This window comes from Jaculus jaculus, chromosome 8, assembly GCF_020740685.1.
Source record: "Jaculus jaculus isolate mJacJac1 chromosome 8, mJacJac1.mat.Y.cur, whole genome shotgun sequence".
NCBI lineage: Eukaryota > Metazoa > Chordata > Mammalia > Rodentia > Dipodidae > Jaculus > Jaculus jaculus.
In genome coordinates, this window is record NC_059109.1 from 127469670 (window position 1) to 127490155 (window position 20486).

The 20486-nt window shown below is 53.6% G+C and overlaps 1 protein-coding gene across 5 annotated transcripts in view; it reads right to left on the reverse strand.

Moving 5' to 3' along the window:
- Sulf2 (sulfatase 2) overlaps positions 1-20486 on the reverse strand; it is a 110249-nt gene that overhangs the window by 64286 nt on the left and 25477 nt on the right. For all 5 annotated transcript variants that reach the window (XM_045156436.1, XM_045156434.1, XM_045156438.1 and 2 more), the window contains exon 2: positions 18408-18664. In XM_045156436.1, coding sequence (XP_045012371.1) covers positions 18408-18582 — 175 coding nt within the window. In that variant the 5' untranslated portion in view covers positions 18583-18664. The remainder of the gene's footprint in view (positions 1-18407; positions 18665-20486) is intronic.

The window sequence follows — 20486 nt, forward strand, 5'->3', positions numbered from 1 at the left end:
TCGAGCATGCTAGGCAAGCACTCTGCCAACTGAGCTCCATCCCAGCCCTAAGTTAGGATCTTTTCTTTATTTTCTAATTTAAAATTTCTGGCTTTTTGAGGTAGGGTCTTATTCTTCTGGCCCAGGTTAACCTAGAATTCACTATGTAGTCTCAGGGTGGCCTCGAACTTACAGCAATCCTCCTGTCTCTGCCTCCTGAGTACTGGGATTAAAGGCATGTACCACTATGCCTGGTTTCTCTCTTTTCTTCCTTTCTGCTTCTTCTTCTTCTTCTTTTTTTAACTCCAAATGGATCTGCCTGTACATAGGTACTAGGTAATTGAACCCCAGTCATCGGGCTTTGCAAGCAAGTGCCTTTAACCATTGAGCCATCTCTCTGGCCTCTTTCTTTCTTACCACCACTCTCCTTCTTCTGGTCTCACTGTAGCCCAGGCTGGCTTTGAACTCTTGGACATCCTTTTGCTTTGCCTCCCAAGTGTTAGGATTACTTACTTATGCACACCATCAAGCCCTGCTGAAGTCACAGGTCTGAAAACGAGACAGACCTGGGTTACCCAGGCTGGTCCGAAATCTAATGACAAGGGTCCACATGCATTTGAGGGCAAGGTCATGCTAAATGGTGGCAGCGACTGAAATCATGCATTTGCCAGCTCCGGACCTGAGCTGGCATTGAGACCGCAGGGTAGGAGGAGGCAGGAGGGGTCCTCCCCGGGAGCTCTGGAGGAGGCCCAGAATGCTGAGCCTCTTGCCTGCCTCTGGACTGCTGGCTTTGCGAACTATGAGCCATCATGCCTGCTATTGGCAGCCACTGGTTCATGGTAATTTGCTAGGACCCTGTAGGAAACTCACACAGGGTCAACCAGGCATTTGAGATTTCTGCCCCAGAGCTGCGTGCACCCATCGTCACCCAGCAACTCCCTAGAGACATGAAAAGAACTAATGAGCCCACCCTCGGGGCTGAGCACGGAAAGATTTATTGGCTTCTGTTCCATCTTTGCCAGGCGGGAGGGACACAGCCAGAGAGAGCTTCCCCAGAGCGCACGGACAGTATCTTACCACTGCCGAAACCTTCTGGGGAGTTTGCCACTACACTGGACATGAGGCTCAAATTCCTTACTGAGGGCTTGAACCTCTCTCATCATCTCCATCTCCTGTCTTCCTTTCTCCTTGTGGTTTCTGAAATGCCCCCAGTTCAGTCCTGCCCCAGGACCTTTGCATTTGCCTCTGCCCCGTGTTCTCTTCCTGTGACTTTGGCTGCCACAGCCTGTCTCTGAGGTCTCAACTCAAGGGTCCGGAGAAAGGCTCCTTTCCCACCATTTATCTCTTTCTGAAAGAACCTGTATACTGGGGGCTCCCAGCTGTAATGGGTGGGAGTTACGGGGTCTGTGCCAAGCATGAGGTCTCCCTGTGAAGGAGGGTTGTCATGGGGCTCCCTTAGCCAGCTCTCCTCAGGGAGGGAGGCTGGTGAGGTGGGGCTTATGTCTGACCTTGAGCCCAGCTCCCCCTTCTGGGCTGGCTCCAGCTGGCTAGGACAGCCCACCTCCTGAACCCCTTCAGAGGGAGACTACTCCTGGCAGAGACTCCTGCATGAGTTATAGCAGGTGGGCGCCCTGGGGACCCCCTCAGAGAGCGTGGGGTTTTCACGAGAGTCTTGCCCTTATGGCTCTGAGGATTCCTGCTCAGGTTTAGGCGGGAGCTCAGAGATTTCGCTAGTCTAGTGATTTAAGTTGTCCTGGGGTGGTGGGGGGTTGTCCCCTGTCTCTGTTGCCTTTGGTGCTGGGATTACCGGTGGCTGCCATGCCCACCTGGCATTAAATACTAAGAATGCTAAGGGTGCTAAGAATCTGAACTCTGGTCCTCATGCTTGTGTGGCAAGGGCTCACTGACAGCCATCTTCTCCCCAACCCGCAAGGTGGGCCTTTAAGCCTGGTTACGCAGAGCAGGTGCTCGGAGCGCCGGCGGCCGCTGCCACCCACGCCGGCAAGCCTGGCAGTCAGTGAGACGCCGGCCTCACCTCCAGCTCACATTACCCGCCGGCTCCGGAAGTATCAGTGTTTCACCCTGCTAATTGATCTGGGCATCCAGACAGCTCCAGCCTGTCCCTGGGGGCAGGGGGGACAGTGTTACATGTTGATAATGATTGTAATTATGAATGAGGGGACTGTCATGGGCTGGGTGTTTGATGCTCAGCACACGACACATTAACTACGGCCCCCTTTACAGAGGAGGAAACAGGTATTGAGTGACCAGTGGAGGCCACCCAGCCAGAAACATGGCTCATGAGAGCTCCAAGCCGGCTTGTCCACAGCCTTCACGGGGTTCGAAGAGAGTACGCATGAAGGGGGCACCTGCCCAGCACCCCCAGCTGCACGTAGCACCCCCATCCTTATACAGGAGGGGGTATGGCCAGCAGGTGCCCCTGGGTTCGAGGGGGTGGTGGTTTGATTCAGGTGTTCTGAATGCCATGTCCCCAGCTGATGGCAATTTGGAAATTAAAGCCTCCTGGAGGCAGACTGTTGTTGGAGATGGGCTTCTGGGTGTTCTTGCCCGCGTTTGGCACACTCTCCTGTTACTGTTGTCTACTTGATGTTGGTGAAGAGGTGAAGTCCGCCCTCCGCTCATGCCATTGTTTCCCCCGGCCATCATGGAGCTTCCCCTCGAGTCTGTAAGCCAAATAAACCCTTTCCCCGCCCCCGACCAAACTACTCTTGGGTGTTTTCTGCCAGCAATGTGAACCTGGCTACAACAGAGGGCCTCCCTCACAGTAAGTTTCAGGCATGCCACACAGGAGAAGCCAGTGTCCCGAGGACGTGCACAGACACAGGATGTCCCTTGGTGACTGAGGTAGCCAGTTACTGATATCGATGGGGGTGCTGCAGGGTCCCACCACCAACCTCCAGGATAAACCTTCAGAGGAACCCAGGGGCACCTGCTGGCCATCCCCCCTCCTATATAAGGACCTGTGTGCTGCATGCGGGGGTGGGGGGGGCGCTGGTCATGCGTACTGCTCCTTCCTCTAATGCGAGCAAGTGTCAGCTTCTCCTGGGTGCCCTTCACAAAGAGGTGACTCCTGGGAGCCCGGGGAGGAGGGCACACGGACCAAGTGAGTGCTGGAGGAGGTGCCAGGAGCCTCGAGCCTGGTAAACAGTAGGTGTTGCAACTCACAGCTGCGCACCCAGTGGTGCGGCGGAGCTGTCTGACGACACCCGGCGGGCCACGCCCACAGCCAAGCTCCTGACACCCCTCCTTCCCTCCGGCAGCCTCTGGGGTGGACGCTTGAGCTGTGGCATGGGCTCCGACTCGAACCTGCCGCCAGGCGCACCCACCACTGGGCCAGGCCTTGTCACCTCCCCTGCGCAGGACTCTCTCTCCCCACCGTTTCCTGCCTGGGTGAAAGTTACTCCTGGGTGCAAACAGAAGCCCCTCGTGTTATTTCTGCAGCCGCAGGACCTCCACTGTCCCCAGACCCACCAGGTTGCTCGTATCTTGAGCCCTAGCCCTGCTCTTTCCTGCGCAGGATGCTGATCCCAGCATCCACAGGGCTGGGCCTTGTGCCCCACGGGTTTCCAACGATTCCTTTCCTTCAGTGACGCCACCTCTGGACCCTGGGCCATCATTTTGCTTTCACACACTGGCATATGCATCCTGTCTGTGGCCCGCCTTGCCCTGGAACATTAGTGCCTGAGGCTCAGGGGTGCTTGGAACAGTGAGGACACACAGTAGGTGCTCAGGCAATATTTCTCCACCCCACTGATCCTGGATACTCTAGGCTGAACAGAGAGAGAGAGAGAAGGGGGGGGGGAATGGGTGCGCCAGGGCCTCTAACCACTGCAAACAAATTCCAGATACATGCGCCACCTTGTGCATCTGGCTTTACGTCCTGGGGAATCGAACCTGGGTCCTTGGGCTTTTCTTAACCACTAAGCCATCTCTCCAACCCCGAAGCAGACTTTTGACCACGGTCCACAGAGGGCAGAAGGGAGGATAGAGCAGAGTTAGTGGCAGGAGCTCCGTCTCTCTCTCTCAGTCTCTAGGGACATAAGCTGGTTCCATCTAGTGAGGCCACCACCCTGGCAGAGCACCCCAAAGGCTGAACTGGGAAAAAGCCAGCTGGGCTATGTCTCCTATGTGTGTAGGGCTTCCAGCTCCTCCCTTTTGGAGCTCCGTGGCCCAGCAGGGGAGAGCTGGGTCAGTTGCTCCGAGAGCACGCTTTATGGATCCAGAATGACGGAGGTGTCTGTGCACAGCCGCATGACGCACTGTGCTTCCCCTGGGCATAGTGACCTGCTTTATTGAAAGTGCCCGGTGATGAGGCGCTCTCACCCCACAGCAGGAACGTGAAAACATATGAGCTCACGCCTCACAGGGGCCCAGCTCCATGGCTGACTGCGGAGCTGACGGCAGCGGAGGGCCTGGAAGACGCAACCAGTCGGGAGGGCAAAGGACCAGTGTTTGTATTTCACGTGAGGTGGCAGCCAAGCCAAACTTAAGTGTGTCCAACATAAATGTGGGGACATGCAGACGAAAACAGGCCTGACTTGTTTCCGTGACTAAAACTTCCCACTGTGCTGGGCTAGGGTCACGCTGACATCTCTTGGTGAGACTCTGAGGGGCTTGTCACGGCCTCTTCCACTAGCGGGACTTGAACTCCAGGACCCAAAGACCCTGACTGTCAGTCACCTGTCACCCTGTGATTTGTAGCTGCGCATGCCATTTGCAATTGCTGTGCGGGGTTTCCTGGCACTGTCTGTGTGGTTCTTTGATGAAACTCTTCAATCTCGACCCGTGGAACTCACAGAATGTCCTGTCGTCTTCCTTTCCTCTTCTGCCTTCCTTCTTTCCTTTCTTTAAAAAATATTTTTTAATTTGTTTACTTATGAGAGAGAGAGAAAGAGCAAGACAATGTGTGTGCCAGGGCATCTAGCCACTGCAAACCACTCCAGATGCATGTGCCACCATGTGCATCTGGCTTACATGGGTTCTGGGGAGTTGAACCTGGGGGTCCTTACTTAGGTTTCATAGGCAAGTGCCTTAACCACTAAGCCATCTCTCCAGCCCCCTTTCTTTCTTTTTGACAGGGTCTCATGTAGTCCAGATTGACCATGGCCAAGAATGACATTAAACTTCTGTTTCTCTTGCCTCCGCCTCCCGAGTGCTGGGATTATAGGCGCGTGCACACTCCCCACGGAGCTCCATCCCCAGTCCCCTGCTATGCAATGAATTCTCAAGCGTCCCTGCCACCTGGGACTATCTTGTGCTTCACTAGGGTCAAGGAATGCTGAATGGACAGTTCCCTCCCGTCCCTGACCCCGCAATGCTGGGGACATGACCTCACACATGCTAGACAAGCTCTCTCTACCACTGAACCACATCCACGGCCTCCCTGGCTCTTGTAAAGGCTTTGAGTCAGAGCTATCTATGGGGACCCAGCAGGTGCCAAGCACTTTCAAGATCAAAAACATGACCCAATTTTTGCCATTCCTGGGGCTGGAGTGGTTTCTGCCCCAGAGGCCAGCTGCTGCTGGGAGCGGCACACACTGCAAGTCCGCAAGACAAACAAACTCCCGAGGCTCTTTGGAGAGATCACTACTTCCGGATGCTGCCGACCTGTGTTTGTTTTGTAAACACTGTAGGTAAATAGAATCTATGAAGGAAGGGCCTCCTTGGGAAAGCACTGGGAGGTGGATAAGGGAAAAGGGGACAGATAAGACTGGAGCCAGGGCCTGGAGAGATGGCTCAGCAGTTAAGGGGGCTGCTTACAAAGCTTGACAGCCCGGGGTTCAATTCCCCAGTAACCATGTAAAGCCAGATGCACATGATGGCACATGCCTCTGGAGTCCAATCTGCAGTGGCGGGAGGCCCTGGCACACCGGTACTTTCTCTTCCTCTCTCAAATATTAGAGAAAACAAAACAAACACCAAAACCGGAGGCAGTAATCCCGAAGTCTCAGGGCCGATCAGTATGTGATTACCTTGGCTCTTGCCTGGACTGTTGCCATAGACCCTACGTCATCCTCTACACCAAGTTGTTCTAATACATTAAGCAGCATCACTGCACTCCTCCAGGCGGCTCACCCAGAGGGTACCCTTTAACCAACAGGGCCTTGACAGAAACCTATGCTTCCAACTCCCACTCCTTTCACCCTCCTGCTCAGCGAGTTACGCTGACCTTCCAGAACGCACCTCGGGATCTTCACACTGGCTGCCACTGCACCTCATCTCAGTGCTCCACCACACCCCGAACCTGCAAGTGACCCCTGCTCAGAAAGTCTCTCTTTAGATGGTGCTGACGGAAAGTAGTCCATCTTCTCCTCATCTCCTTGGCACTCATGCCTCAGTGAAGGGGAAAGCGTCCTAGGGTTGCGAAGATGGCACCTTTCACAGCACGAGGGGAAGGGTTATCTTGGCTCTGAGTTATCCGAAAGCTTCTAAGAAGTCCACGTGGGGAGAAGGGAGCGTAGGTGGACTGATAGTGGACTCACATGGTTGCTTGCCGCCTTTCCACTTCCGCCTTTTTATCTGGACCACAGATAACATAGCATGGAATGTTCTAGCAGGGGAATATGGGCAAGGACCTCTCTCTGATCACTGTCAATGTCAGGTGTCTTCCTCAGTTGTTCTGTCTTATTTTTGGACACAGGCTTTCTCACTGAACCCAGAGCTCAATGCTTCAGCTACACTAGTGAGCCAGCAAGCCTCAGAGAGCCTCCCGTCTTTGTCTCCCTGGTGCTGGGATCACGGGTTCATACCACGAGGCCCGGCTTGTGATTTTAACTCAGGTCCTCATCTTGTGTGGCAAACGCTTTATCCACTGAGCCTCTCCCCAGCCCCTTTAGCTTCTTTATAAAGACACACAAGGGGGCTAGAGAGATGGCTTAGTGGATAAGGCACTTGCCTGCAAAGCCAAAGGACCCAGGTTCAATTCCCCAGGACCCACGTAAGCCAGATGAACAAGAGTATGCATGCATCTGGAGTTCGTTTGCAGTGGTGCACCTGTTCTCTCTCTCTCTCAAATAAACAAATAAAATAAAAATATTTTTTAAAACCCCCCACGAAATCGGTGGTGGTGGTGGGTCTGCCACTCTGCTTAGGCTTCTCTTTCTGGCATGATTGACTGGTGTTGGGAGGTGGCTGCCCTTTCCAAGGGACCTGGATCCCCCAACTCACTACAGACTCTCACTCCCATGGGCCTCTGCACCTAGTCTCTGCACCTTTGGCCATGATCAAGCTCAGCTGCTATCTGAGGAGTTGAGGAGGAGGTGGAATATATCTCATATCTCTTTCTCTACTAGAAGTGGAGTGAAAAGGGCTACAGATTTCCAGAAAAACGGGAAAGCAGCATTTTATATCCAGCTTCTGGGGAGGGGGTACAGGCCTATGTTTGCTCTTGCCCTGATGTGAAGTGGGGTCTGGGATTAGGGCAAAAGGACACAGGTGGGTTCCTACAGGTGGCCTGAGACATGGGACACTGCGTTGGGCCTGTCTCACCTGTATTCCTCTACCTAGGTCTGTCCGCAGTGTCCTGGGTTCTCCTCTTCCCTCCTCCCCTCTCCTCTCCGCTCCTAGGGCTGAGGATCAAGGTGGCCTGGGGGGCATACGAGAAGGAGGCACCCCCACTGTCTGAGGTCCGTCCTTTCTCCAGCAGCTCCTTTCACCTGGCTTGTACATTAAAGGATCAGCTGTCGAACACAGATGTAGGTGTGTACCACACACCTGTGCACTCTCTTACACACACACACACACACACACACACACACACTTTTCAGATCTACAATGGCCCCGCTGGGCCCTATCTTACCTGCACAATAGGGTATAAAATAACACTAAATGGAGATCGGAGAACGAGGCACTGGCCATCTCACGTCACTGACTTCTTCAGGCCTCGGCTCCTTTCATACAGATAACTTTCAGTATAATATTTTTTTTTTATTTTTTTTTAAACAATTTTTAAAAATTTTTTATTTATTTATTTGAGAGCGACAGACACAGAGAGAAAGACCGATAGAGGGAGAGAGAGAGAATGGGCGCGCCAGGGCTTCCAGCCTCTGCAAACGAACTCCAGACGCGTGCGCCCCTTGTGCATCTGGCTAACGTGGGACCCGGGGAACCGAGCCTCGAATCGGGGTCCTTAGGCTTCACAGGCAAGCGCTTAACCGCTAAGCCATCTCTCCAGCCCTAATATTTCTTTTAAGTATGAAATTCTGGGATAATTCTAGAACACTCTAAGTCACCATACCCAGTGGTACAGGAAGGACCTGGTTTCTAGGGGGCGGGCAGGCCTGTGTTATGGTTTGGGTGGGAAATGTGTCCCACAGGCTCACGTTCTGAAAGCTTGCTCCTCAGCCACTGGTGCTCCTGTGGGACGTTACGGGAGTTTCGGGACACAGGGCCTGGTTGGAAGAAGTGGGTTCCTGGAGGCTGATCCTTAGAGATTACCCCGGCCCCACTTCCTGCCTTGGGCTCTGATTCCAGGTCTGCAGTGATGTAAACAGCTCTGCCACAAGCTCCCAGCACCATGGGCTGAGTGAGCTGTCCTCTCGTGCCTTCCCACCGTGATGTGGCCGATGCCCTCTGAAGCTATGAGCTAAAAACAATCTTTCCTCTCTGGTATTATTTGTGCCAGAAGTTTCAGTTACAGAAATGCAAAAATAATACAGCCTGAATTCCAGTTCGGATTTTTCTATGTCCCCTAACTTAAGCAGGCCCCCACGTGTAACTGATTTCACCCTGTCTCCTCATTTATACCTTCTTCCTAGGTTGTCCTGAACTTGAACAGAGGAAACATGCAAGGGTTCTGGTTACGTGTTGGGCAAACAGGAGGTGCTTAATTCATGCAGCTTGAAAGACTAGCTCCCAGGTACGGACTAACAGTATTCCCAGAGGGGGCTGCTCTTAGCAGGATTGTGTGCATGTGTGCACGCACGTGTGTGGTATGTGTTGTGTGTGCGCAGACGGGCGTGCACACATGCATGCTTTTCAGGTCTGCCAGACATGTTTAGAAAACTAAACTAGTGTTTCTCTCTCTCTCTCTCTCTCTCTCTTTGAGACAAGGTCTAACTCTGGAGTCTAAGTTGGTCTAAAACTTATAGACATCCTCCTGCCTCAGCCTCCCAAATGCTGGGATTGCAGGCCTGCGTCACCAGCTGGCTTTTTAAAAAAATTATTTTATTTTATTTGCAAGCACACAGACAGAAAGAGATCGAGAAGAGAGATAGACAGAGAGAGAATGGGCACGCCAGGGCCTCCAGCCACTGCAAACGAACTCCAGAAGCGTGCGCCCCCTTGTGCATCTGGCTAACGTGGGACCTGGGGAACCGAGCCTCGAACCGGGGTCCTTAGGCTTCACAGGCAAGTGCTTAACCGCTAAGCCATCTCTCCAGCCCTGCTGGCTTTTTTGTCAATCAGATTTTTCCATCAACTTAGCTTTCTGGCTTTGGCTGGAAAATAAAAAAAAACATCTGGTCTTGCAAGGCCCATGGGTGGAGGAACTTCATAAGGATTTTACTCCTGGAAGGGAGCACTCTATGCCCCAAGACCCCAGACTGACAGAAACAGGGAGGCTGGAGTTCTGGAAACAGGCCAGACTAACCTTGGTGGAGAGAGATGGGACAAAGGGTCATGGGCTCGGGCCTATGGCGGGAGGCACCTGTGTTCTGCCTCATCCTGAGGTCACCCAGCAGCCTTCACCTGGCCCTCAACTATCCCTGGGATCCACTTGTGCATCACTTCCCTTCACCAATACCCTTTTAATGAGCCACTGCAAATGTGACATCCAGGATAGTTCTGTCCCCAGTTGGAGGGCAAGAGGGAAGCATGGGGGACAAACAGCAGTGACCAGAGGCCATATCTGGGCAGAGAGGAGCTGTGGCGAATGACACCCAATGCCGTCAGTGGCTGCCCTCGCCCTATTGCTGGCAGGCAGAGTAATGGCACCAGCTCCCAGGACCCCGTTTCCTGGTGGTGTCGAGGGAACCGTTCTGACTCTCAGATGTTGCAAAATCAAGCCAAACACTATTGCTGGCTGCAGCTTTGAGAAGCCAGAGCTAGAAATGGCTCCAAACCCCAAATCAATTAGGCAGCTGTCGAGCCGCCAGCACTGAACTCTGCTAATGAACAAGAACGCGGTCAGTGGCCCCCGCTGGTTTGGCCGCAGAGGCTGCCGGGAGAAGATGCTCAGGTGTGCTCTCGATGGAGGGAGGTGGCCAGCGGCCTCAGGACAGGCCTGGCACAGTGTCACCGGGGGTCAACGCCTTGCTGAGAAGCTGCTTGGGAACCTCCCCACATAGCAATCCTGCCAAGCCAAGCCCTGGTACGGGTGGCTATTTAAGGATGTGGGGTTTCCCAGCGTGGTCCCAGGTTCCACAGGGTGCCACACAAAACCCGTTGTCCAGCCACTGCGAGAAACATCTGCAAAATAGCTTTGCGTCTGATGGAAGGAAGCCCCGGGCCTTGTTGCTCCTGGTCTAGTCCTGGCCTGGGTCAGTCACTTCCAGGAGCCCTCACCCTCCTTGGTGCCACCTGCCACTGCTCATGCCACCCATCGCAAGCTGATGTCCTTTCCCAGCAGCCTGGTCAGCCCCCCCAGACCAGGACCAGGACCACCGCACCCGCCTGCTTCCGCTCTTGCCTCTGGACCATGCCCACACCTAGGGTGAGCCTTTGCTCAGGGCATGCGCTAGTTTGACTATGTCCCCCGCTGACTCAGGTGTTAAAATTACACTGTGGGCTGGAGAGATGGCTTAGCGGTTAAGCGCTTGCCTGTGAAGCCTAAGGACCTCGGTTCAAGGCTCGATTCCCCAGGACCCACGTTAGCCAGATGCACAAGGGGGCGCACGCATCTGGAGTTCGTTTGCAATGGCTGGAAGCCCTGGTGCGCCCATTCTCTCTCTATCTGTCTCTCTCCCTCTCTCTTTGTCACTCTCAAGTAAATAAATAAAAATGAACAAAAAAATATTAAAAAAAATAAAATTACACTTGTAACTTGGATCTCCAGCTGCCTGGCTGGAGGAGGTGTCACTGGGGGGGGGGGATCTGAATTTCAGCCCAAAGGTGCAAGAGAGCAGGCTGAGCTGGGGGAGGGGGGATCCTGCTTGCTGCTTTTCAGTGTTTTCTAGCTACTAAGGGTCTTTCTCTCTCTCTCTCTGCTTGGATTTATGGAAGGGAACCAGCTTCTTCCACCATTGATGGAACTTCGCCTGGACCTGTAAGCTTGAGATAAATCCCTTCTTCCCATCAAGCTGTGTTTGGTGGGATGCTCACCCCAGCCCTGTGGAGCTGACCTCAACAGGGCACTGCTGTGTTCTTCCACTGGCCTCCCTTCAAAACCCCGACCCTCTCGAGAGGCTCACCTTGCCTGTGCGTCCCCGTGTCCCCTCTGCCCTCATGAGCCTCACCCCTACTTGTTCCCCAGGTCCTGGGGCGCCTGTGCCTGCCACTGGGGTCTTGCACATGTCTCTTGCCCATGGTGGGCCCCCTCTGGGGGTTCCTCTGTAGATGGAATCATGATTATTAGCAGCCGCAGGTGCCCCCCACTGAGATCCTCGCCTTTGACCTACAGTGTGGCTCGGACCCTGGCTGTCCATCAGTATCTGTTTCCCCTCTTCCTTCTCAACGGGTTCAGCTTGTCTTTGTGTTTCTCTGTAGCTATGAAGCCAGTGAGCCTGCCTTTGGCCTTCCAGATCCTTTATACGCAGGGAGCTGGCCAGTGAAGAGGATGACTACCATCAACAAACTCCCACACCCCGCTGGCTTTGGCCAGCAGTGGGGATCCTAGCAGGAAATCATCAGTAGAAGAGATTGAGACTGGGGTACCACACTATCCCCAGGGTTTTTCCCCTCAGCTATTCACACCCTAGGGAAAAACAAAAAATCTAAGCCCCTCTTGACTAATCAATACCTATGCACGCCCCACACTCCTTGCAGCGAAGTCAGCTCTGTTTATGTTACGTGTGCCTTATGAGGGAAGGTCCCCAAAGACACATGACTTATGCGGATCCACCCTTTTTGCTCCTCTGCTCCCCCACTCCTGTTGGTTGGCAGGAGGCTGTGGTAGCTGGAGCTCTGGCAGCCATTTGAACCCCACAGTGACAAAGTTGGAAGCTACAAATTAGGCCACTCTGAGGAGCTGGGGATCCCTGCCAGCACAAGGTCACTACACCTACATGGGACCACCAACCTCTAGATCTTATTATGTGAGGAAGAAGCCACAGTCTGCTTCGTGTAACCAACCGCTATTGCATTTCTCTTACCAGCAGCCAAGCCTCGCTTGGATATATACTCTTTCTAGAATTCAAGTGACCTCTCCAAGTGTGGCTGAACTGAACAATGAGTCTTGCAGGAATGTGCTTGGCAGGTCGTTACCCCCAGGGCGGGACCTTCCTGAGATAACCTGCATCTACACCCTTCCCTTCCGCTGATGAGAACGTCAGGAGTAGACGTGGCAGTGGATGGAAGTTACCCTGAGCTGCCGTCTGGAATCTGGGCGTCTCCTGGTCTGCTGCCATCTGGCCCCCAAACTGCACTCAAGCCTGCGGTTTCCAGTCCATCTCTTGGCTATTGGTGGGCAGCATAGGGTGTGGTTTTCTTGTTCCCTTGATGGAATGTGGAAAGTGGTGGGGGGAGAGAAGGCTGCCAGAACCTTCTGTCCCAGCCTGCCTTGCCCGTGAGGCAGCTAGCCCGAGGCATCTCAGATCTGAAGAGTGGCATCAAGTCCACAGCCTACATGCTCTCACCTTCCCTACCCCACATCCGGCCTGGCTTGAGCCTTCCTGGGACTTCTGACTTCACCATGGCTGTCCATGGGATAGCCTTGCGCTGTTTGCAGGCACCTGCCACTCCTCAGGCCACATACTAAGCTCCTGACCACAGCATGCCCCATCTCTGCAAGCACACAGTCCACCCTGACAGCCTCACAAATTCAATTCTTGGGAGTTTGTGGTGGTTCGATTCAGATGTCTCCCACAAACTTAGGTGTTCTGAATGCCAAGTTCCTAGCTGATGGAGATTTGGGAATTAATGCCTCCTGGAGGCAGTGTATTGTTGGAGGTGGGCTTATGGGTGTTATAGCCAGTGTCCCCTTGCCAGTGCTTGGCACACTCTCCTGTTCCTATTGTCCACTTTATGTTGGCCAGGGGGTGATGTCCACCCTCTGCTCATGCCATTGTTTCCCCCTGCCATGAGGGAGCTTCTCCCTTAAGCCTGTAAGCCAAAATAAACCTCTTTTTATTCCCCACAAGCTGCTCTTGGTTGGGTGATTCCTACCAGCAACGCGACCCTGACCGCAGTGGAGTTGCTCTGCACTCACCTCCCGTGACCGGTCAGCGCAATGAAACGCTCTCAGCTTTGGCTGGGGCACTGAACCCGGGTCCTTAGGTGCGTAGGCAAGCGCTTTAACTGCTAAGTCATCTCTCCAGTCCTCCAGTGTTCTCTTTATGGTGAGATGACCCTTCATAAAGTCACCATGGTCCTTTCCACCTTGCTTGATCTCTCTTTCTTCCTTCTCCCCTCTGCTCACATCTATGCTGTCTGTCTTGGTTACTAATTCACTAATATTAGAATGCATGCCTTGTAACAGCAAAGATTCTATTTGGTTTGCTGCTTGCCGCCCATTGATATACTGTTGGTGCTCAATAAATGCAGATGCATGAGCCAGTGTGTGCCACACTGCACATCCTGCTGCAGAGACACGCGCGATTGGAGAAGCACAAAGGCATCCCTACTGTGCCCAGCTGCTCTGCTCCAGATGTCAGTCCCTGATGTCCCACTCACCCTCTCCCAGGCCCCTCGCTCAGAACGCTGCAGGGCTATGCCACGGACTGGCCAACTACACTCTGCCTTATCCCTCTGCACCACTGGTGGTTGACCAGATGTCTCAGAGAATGTCAGGTCCAAGAGACCCAGTCTGGGGACTCTCCTTAGTACCTGTAGGAGAGAGCGGAGAAGAGGAAAGGTGTTCTGTCTGCTCAGGTGACTCACCACCATGTCAATACCAGTGAGGGGGCTCCAGAGCACCAACATCCGGGAGAGAGCAGGGAGAAGGGAGACTGATGGAGAGACAGGTGACATGCCCAGCCAGCACACCTGGATCGGCCCGTACCTGAAGCTCACAGTATACCTGGACTTTTGTTGTTGTTGTTTTCTTGTTTGTTTGTTTTTTTCGAGGTAGGGTCTCACTCTAGCCCAGGCTGACCTGGAATGCACTATGGAGTCTCAGGGTGGCCTGGAACTCATTGCGGTCCTCCTGCCTCTGCCTCCCAAGTGCTGGGATTAAAGGTGTGAACCACCATGCCCAGCTTGACTATTTTTTTTTTTATTATTTGAGAGAGGGAAAGAGGGAAAGATGGAGAGAGAGAGAGAGAGAGAGAGAGAGAGAGAGAGAGAGAATGGGTGCACCAGGACCTCCAGCCACTGCAAATGAACTCCAGATGCATTTGCCACCTTGTGCATCTGGCTTACATGGGTCCTGGGAAATCAAACTGAGGTCCTATGGCTTTGCAGGCAAACGCCTTAAACCACTAAGCCATCTCTCCAGCCCTTATTTATTTTAGAGAGAGAGAAAACAGGCAGACACAGAGAGAAAATGGGTGTGACAGAGCCTCCAGCCATTGCAAACGAACTATGGATGCATGTGCCATCATGTGCATCTGGCTTATGTGGGTACTGGAAGCCGAACCTGGGTGCTTAGGCTTTGCAGGCAAATACCTTCATCACTAAGCCAGCCCTCCAGTTCTACCTGCACATTTTTATTTCCTCGCCTCAATTAAACTGGTTTGGGTTCACCCAATGCTGCTTGAGCTTACTATCACAAAGTCATTCGACACTCATCACAGGCAGAATGAAGCCCAGTTGACTGAGGTTGTGACATTTTTATTTTTGAAAGGATCTCACTATGAAGCACAGACTGTCTTGGAATTTGTGATCCTCCTGCCTCAGCCTCCCAAATCCTGGGATTACAGGTATGTGTTGCCATGCCTCAGTTCATTCATAAGATGTCATATCTAATGGGATAATTATTTCCATGACACTTTGTGGACCAGACCCTCTGACTGTACCATGCAGCTGCCCTCTGCCACCCACAATGGTGTGACTGTTTACCAGCAGCTGCAGGCGAGGACCATGTGTGACTAGCTCTGGGGTGTCAGAGTCCTGGAGGCTCCCCAGAGTCAGCCCGCATTCAATTAGCCTGGTGAAAAAGCTGGTACAGCCCAGCTTCTGCTAGGCCTCCATAAGCACAGGACAGGACACGACCAGACTGTGACGTAGTCCCAGGGTGGCCTTGAACTCACAGCGATCCTCCTACCTCTGCCTCTGGAGTGTTAGGATTAAAAGCGCGCGCCACCACGCCCAGCTTGAACACAGGGATTTTTCCACCGTTCTGGAAATACATGGAAGACTGAGGTATTACACACTAAAGCTGACCCACAGTGATGGAGAAATGGACCCGGCCCCCTTCTTGCCAGGTCCTGTGGGAGACATCTGAAGCAGACCCTGGTGACAGGAGGACAGTTGTCCTCCACTGGGCCTTGAAGGAAGCCCGAGATTAGCTCAGTCCAGAAGCCTCCAGCCAGAGACCCACCAGCGCAGCTGCGCGAATGAGCAGAAAATAGCAGGTAATGAATTTTTTAGGGCCACCCTCTGTGTGCCGGTTGTAGCAACTGCAAGGTAATGCGCTGGGCTTTTTGGGAGCATGCATTATTGATCTGGGTCTGTCTCGCGGTTTATAAAAAGCTCATCAGACCCCCAACAGCCCCTTTCCCGTCCCTCGCTCCCCAACAGAGGCTCAGCCCGCCTTGGAAGCCAGGTCATCGGAGTAAGAGAGTGGCTTGTGCGTGGAAGGAAACAGCCCTTAGACGCCGATCTCTGCCGCCACTGCTACGGGCAGGACCCGCAATGCCACAGAACACCAAGGCCTTCGACCCCATCCCCTCACTCACTCCTTGAGCTTCGGCTTGCACACGTGCTTGCTGAGCAAAGACATCTAAGTGCAGACACCACCCACCAGCAGCAGTGTGCGTGACGGTGAGAAGCCAACGCAGACGTAAGCAGCGCCGTCTCCACCCCACAAACTGGTGACGCAGAGCAGCGGAGAAGGCCACGGGTTCTGGGTGCGGATCGGAAGTAACCACTTTTTAGCTGTGTGACTCAGACAAGTGTCTGAACTTCCCTGTGCCTCGGTTTCCTCATCGGTGAAAAGGGAGCACACGAAGCTCCGTATTTCAGGTGAGCCACGGTGTTCTTCCCGCCTCTCTGGAGCCTCATTATACGCGCCCGTTCCTTGGCACATATTTACTTCTTTTGTTGGTTTTACTAAGAGTCGCGATGCAAAGTTGCAAACAGATTGTGGCACGAGGCTTAGCTGAGCATCACAGCTGGGGGAACCCCAAAGCAGGTGCTCTGTCACCGTGGGCTCAGGCCCTAGAGCTAGAAACGACCCTGAATTCTTTGCTTCCTCCACCCCCAGCCTGCGTATCCATGCAGTTCCTAGACATGAAAGGCACAAGCTCCGACCTCATCCCTAACTCCAGCCCCAGCTCTGAACTCTCCTGCCGCCCTGTTCCAAGTCTCCATCTCCCCACCCCACCCCGCCCCCGGCCCTGTGCTTCTGCAGCTGACTTCTCTGAACGAGCAGAGGGTAGCTGTGGGAACCACTTGAGCTCATAGCCTCCTCTGCTGGAGGCCTGTGACACAGCACTCCGGAAGCTGAGGCAGGGGGATCGAAAGTCTGCGACCAGTGTGGGCTGCAGAGTGAGACATTGTCTCACAATATCATAATAATGAGATACAGCTCAGCGGTTGGGGATGCTTGCTTGCAAAGCCTTACCGGCCCAGGTTCTATTCCCCAGTACCCACATAAAGCCAGATAAATAAGAAAACAGTAATAAGGATCCTCTGAGGGCTGGGATTGCAGGCACGGGCTACCACGCCTGGTTTTATGCAGAGCTGGGCGTTGAAGGCAGGGCTTTGCGTACATACTAGGTAGGCACTCTACCAACTGAGGTACATCCAGCCCCCCTTTTTACTTTTGTTTTCCTTGCATATGTCAGAGGATGACATTGGAGTTTTTCTCAATTGTGCCCCACTTTACTTTTAGAGACGGGGGTCTTTCCCCGACCCTGGAGCTCACGGAGTCAGCAGGTAACGAGCCACAGGGGTTCATTCTCCTGTCTACCGCCCCCACTCTGGGATTCGAGGGGTGCCCTGCTGCACGGTGGGTGTTAGACCCAAAATGCAGGTCCTGACGTTCATGCAGCCAGTACTCAACGGACCGAGCCGTCTCCCCCAGCTCTTCTTTTCCAACTTTTTTGTTCTTGTTTTTTGAGGTAGGCTCTTGCTTTTCTCTAGCCCAGGCTGACCTGGAGTTCACTATGTTCAGGCTGGCCCTGAGCTCACAGGGGGTCCTCCTACCTCTGCCTCCTGAGTGCTGGGATTAAAGGGGTGCGCCACCACGCCCGGCTTTTTACAGGTTTTGTTTTTTGTATTTCACCATTAGAGAATGTGATGTTGCCTTTGTCACTTGCATTTGTGGCTCTTATTCTTAGTTTCCCCTTAGTACTGACATGTGTTTGTTTTAGGATTCCTCCCCCCAAGAGACCCAACTCTGAGGATGCTCAGGCCCCTTCGAGAAACCGCTGCTGTCTTTGTGCACAATCTGTAGCCACTCTCTTGTGTGCGTTCATCACCGCTAGGTGACCTGCGGCACTGTAACTGACCATTGTCACCGCTGTGCACAGTTTCCGCTGTAATTGTTAGGGGACAAAGACCAATTCTGTACATGTTGCATAAACACTCAATTTTTTTTCCTAATATTTTTGATACGTGGTTGGTTGAATCTGTGGATGCGGAACCCATTGATGCAGAAAGTCAACTGGTTCTATGGGATGGCTCTGGTAGACAGTTTGACTGGAGGGGAGCCACATACCAGTGACTTTGGTGAAACAGGGTTCCCTGAAAGATACCCTGTAGGTGACTGCGGACCACACCCGGTCATTCTTGGGGAGGAGAACGCTAGCTGGGGTTGATTCTGGTGGTCTCATTTTGGCACCTCCTCCTGGTGCTAATGGAGACAGTGTAGAAGGCGTCTTGAAAGTGAAGTGGGGGAGCCTGTGACAACTGCTCAGGAGGGAAGGGACAGAGGATGGCTTAGTTGTGGCCAAGGGCACGACCCCACCCCCGTGGCTTGGGTGGGGAGTGTGTTTCCTTAGGATTTAGTAGAAATGGGGAACCCTGCTCTGCTAGCCTTGAGGGACGGCTGTGACTCCACACGTGCAGGGCACCCAAGGGTGGGCTTTCTTACACTTGCGAGGCAGTGAACTCCACGCGCCCACACACCTGCGCACCTGGACCTGTGCATGGTGTTGTCCCCCGAGCCCAAGCAGTCATCACAGGCCAGGCCAGGCCAGGCCACTCACCCAGCTCCACGTCCTGGTCATCCGTGAGCACCAGGATGATGTTGGGTCGGATGTTCCTGCGGTCCCTCTGGAAGCGGCCCTTCAGGCGGGGGTGGGAAAGGAAGGCGGAGCTTTCGGCCAGCAGGGAGAGGAGCGCAGTGGACAGCAGCCAGAGCAGCAGGCTGGGGGGCGCCATGGGTGTGGCTCTTCTGGGGTGTGGCTGCAGGGGCCGAGGTGACGACTTGGGGATGGGGTTCCTTCCCCTCTTGCCTCAAGTTCTGAAGGAGGAAAGGAAGAGATGCGGTGGGGTCAGCACTAACATTGTAGCTTTCCCCGGCTCGGCTTGCGCGGGGGGCGGGGGGCTGGGGTGGGCAAGGAGAACCTCGCACACAGGCCCGAGCAGAACAAGCAGAACAGAGCTCGGTGTTTCCCCTTGGCTCAGCGGGCAGATGTGTCCACGTGGACTCTCCCCAGTGGCAATGCAAGACCCAGAGTGGACAAGAGTCTTGCTCTGAGCCATCTTTCCAATTCAGTAGACAAACCTGCCCAGGGAGAGGAGAAGGGGCAGCTCCATGGCAAGGGACATGCCACCAGAGCCTCTACAGGCCATGGGACAATGAGTATGGTGACCAGTAGTAAGTGGCCAAATAGATCCAGGCAGTCTGGGCTGGGGAGGGGGCAATATTGCTTGGACTGTGTGGCTACAAGTTCCCACCCCAGAACTGTATCTCTGAGGTCGGTGTCCCCACGAGTAAACCAGAGAGGAGTCCCACAGTTGTGCTAAGAACTAAACTCAGGGGCTGGAGAGGTGGCTTAGCAGTTAAGGTGCTTGCCTGCAAAGCCAGAGGACCTAGGTTTGATTCCCCAGGACGCAGGTAAGTTAGATGCACAAGGTGGCACCAGCGTCTTGAGTTCATTTGCAGTGGCTGGAGGTCCTGCTATGCCTATTCTCTCTCTATCAGCCTATTTCTCTCTCTCTCAAATAAATAAATAAAAATATATACTTTTAAACTTTATTTTAATTTTAATTTTACTTATCTGGGAGAGTGAGAGAGAATGGGTGCGCCAGGGCCTCCAGCCATTACAAATGATCTCCGGATGCATGTGCCCCCTTGTGCATCTGGCTTAACGTGGGCCCTGGAGAGTTGAACTGGGATCCTTTGGCTTCACAGACAAGACGCCTTAACTGCTAAGCCATCTCTCCAGCCTCAAAAATACATACTTTTTTTTTTTTTTTTAAAAAAAACAAACAAAAAAATAACTCAACTTGGGCAGGGGCACAAGCCCCTTGTCCTCCGATCTGGCTGCTGGGCAAAAGGGTTCCTATCAGTTTGAAGCTGCAGGGTAAACAAAATGAGGGAAAAGGAGAGGAACTGCCACATTCCACAGTGGTCTGTCATCCCCCGACCCCAGGTCATGCTGTATGAAGAGCAAAGGCGGGTGAGGGAGGTGGTGCTCTGCAGAGCAGGGAACAGCGGGGAAGGTGACCAAGTGCAGTGGAGTCAGGATATGTCACCACGGCTGTGACAATGAAGGAGTCTGCCCGTCCCTGCTGTCCACAGGGAACTCAGCTGTAACCCCAGAGACCCGCTCAGGGCCCGGGGTCCCATGTCATCTCGCTTAGGAATTCTAGGGGTAGAAGTGTCCCCCCACTGCTGGTTCCCCACCCTCCCTAAAATGGAAGCTGGATCCTCTGACTCTGCAGGGGCCTGGGACGGTGGTGGTAATGGTGTGTGTGGGGTAAGAACAGTGGGGTTCACTGAGGGGCCATCTCTCCTTTCCTGGGGGCTAAGAGTGGCTTCCAGTGTCCTCCCCAGACCTGGGCTGGCCTTAACAGGACAGCTCTTCAGAGAGTCCCTGCCGGGCTGCTGGATGGAGCCCCAGTCGGAGGGGAAGTCTGGCCAGGGCATTGAGGGTCATACACAAAAGGGCAGACACCGGATCGCTGACTTCCCCTAAAATCCTCACCTCCCACCAGCCTGAGCCATCACATCACAGCAGCTGGTCTGTGTTACCATGAGTGACAGCTACTCTTACTTTTGGGAGTTCCTTGTGGAGTGACCCCAGGCTAGTCACTTAACACTGCCATGCCTCCATTTC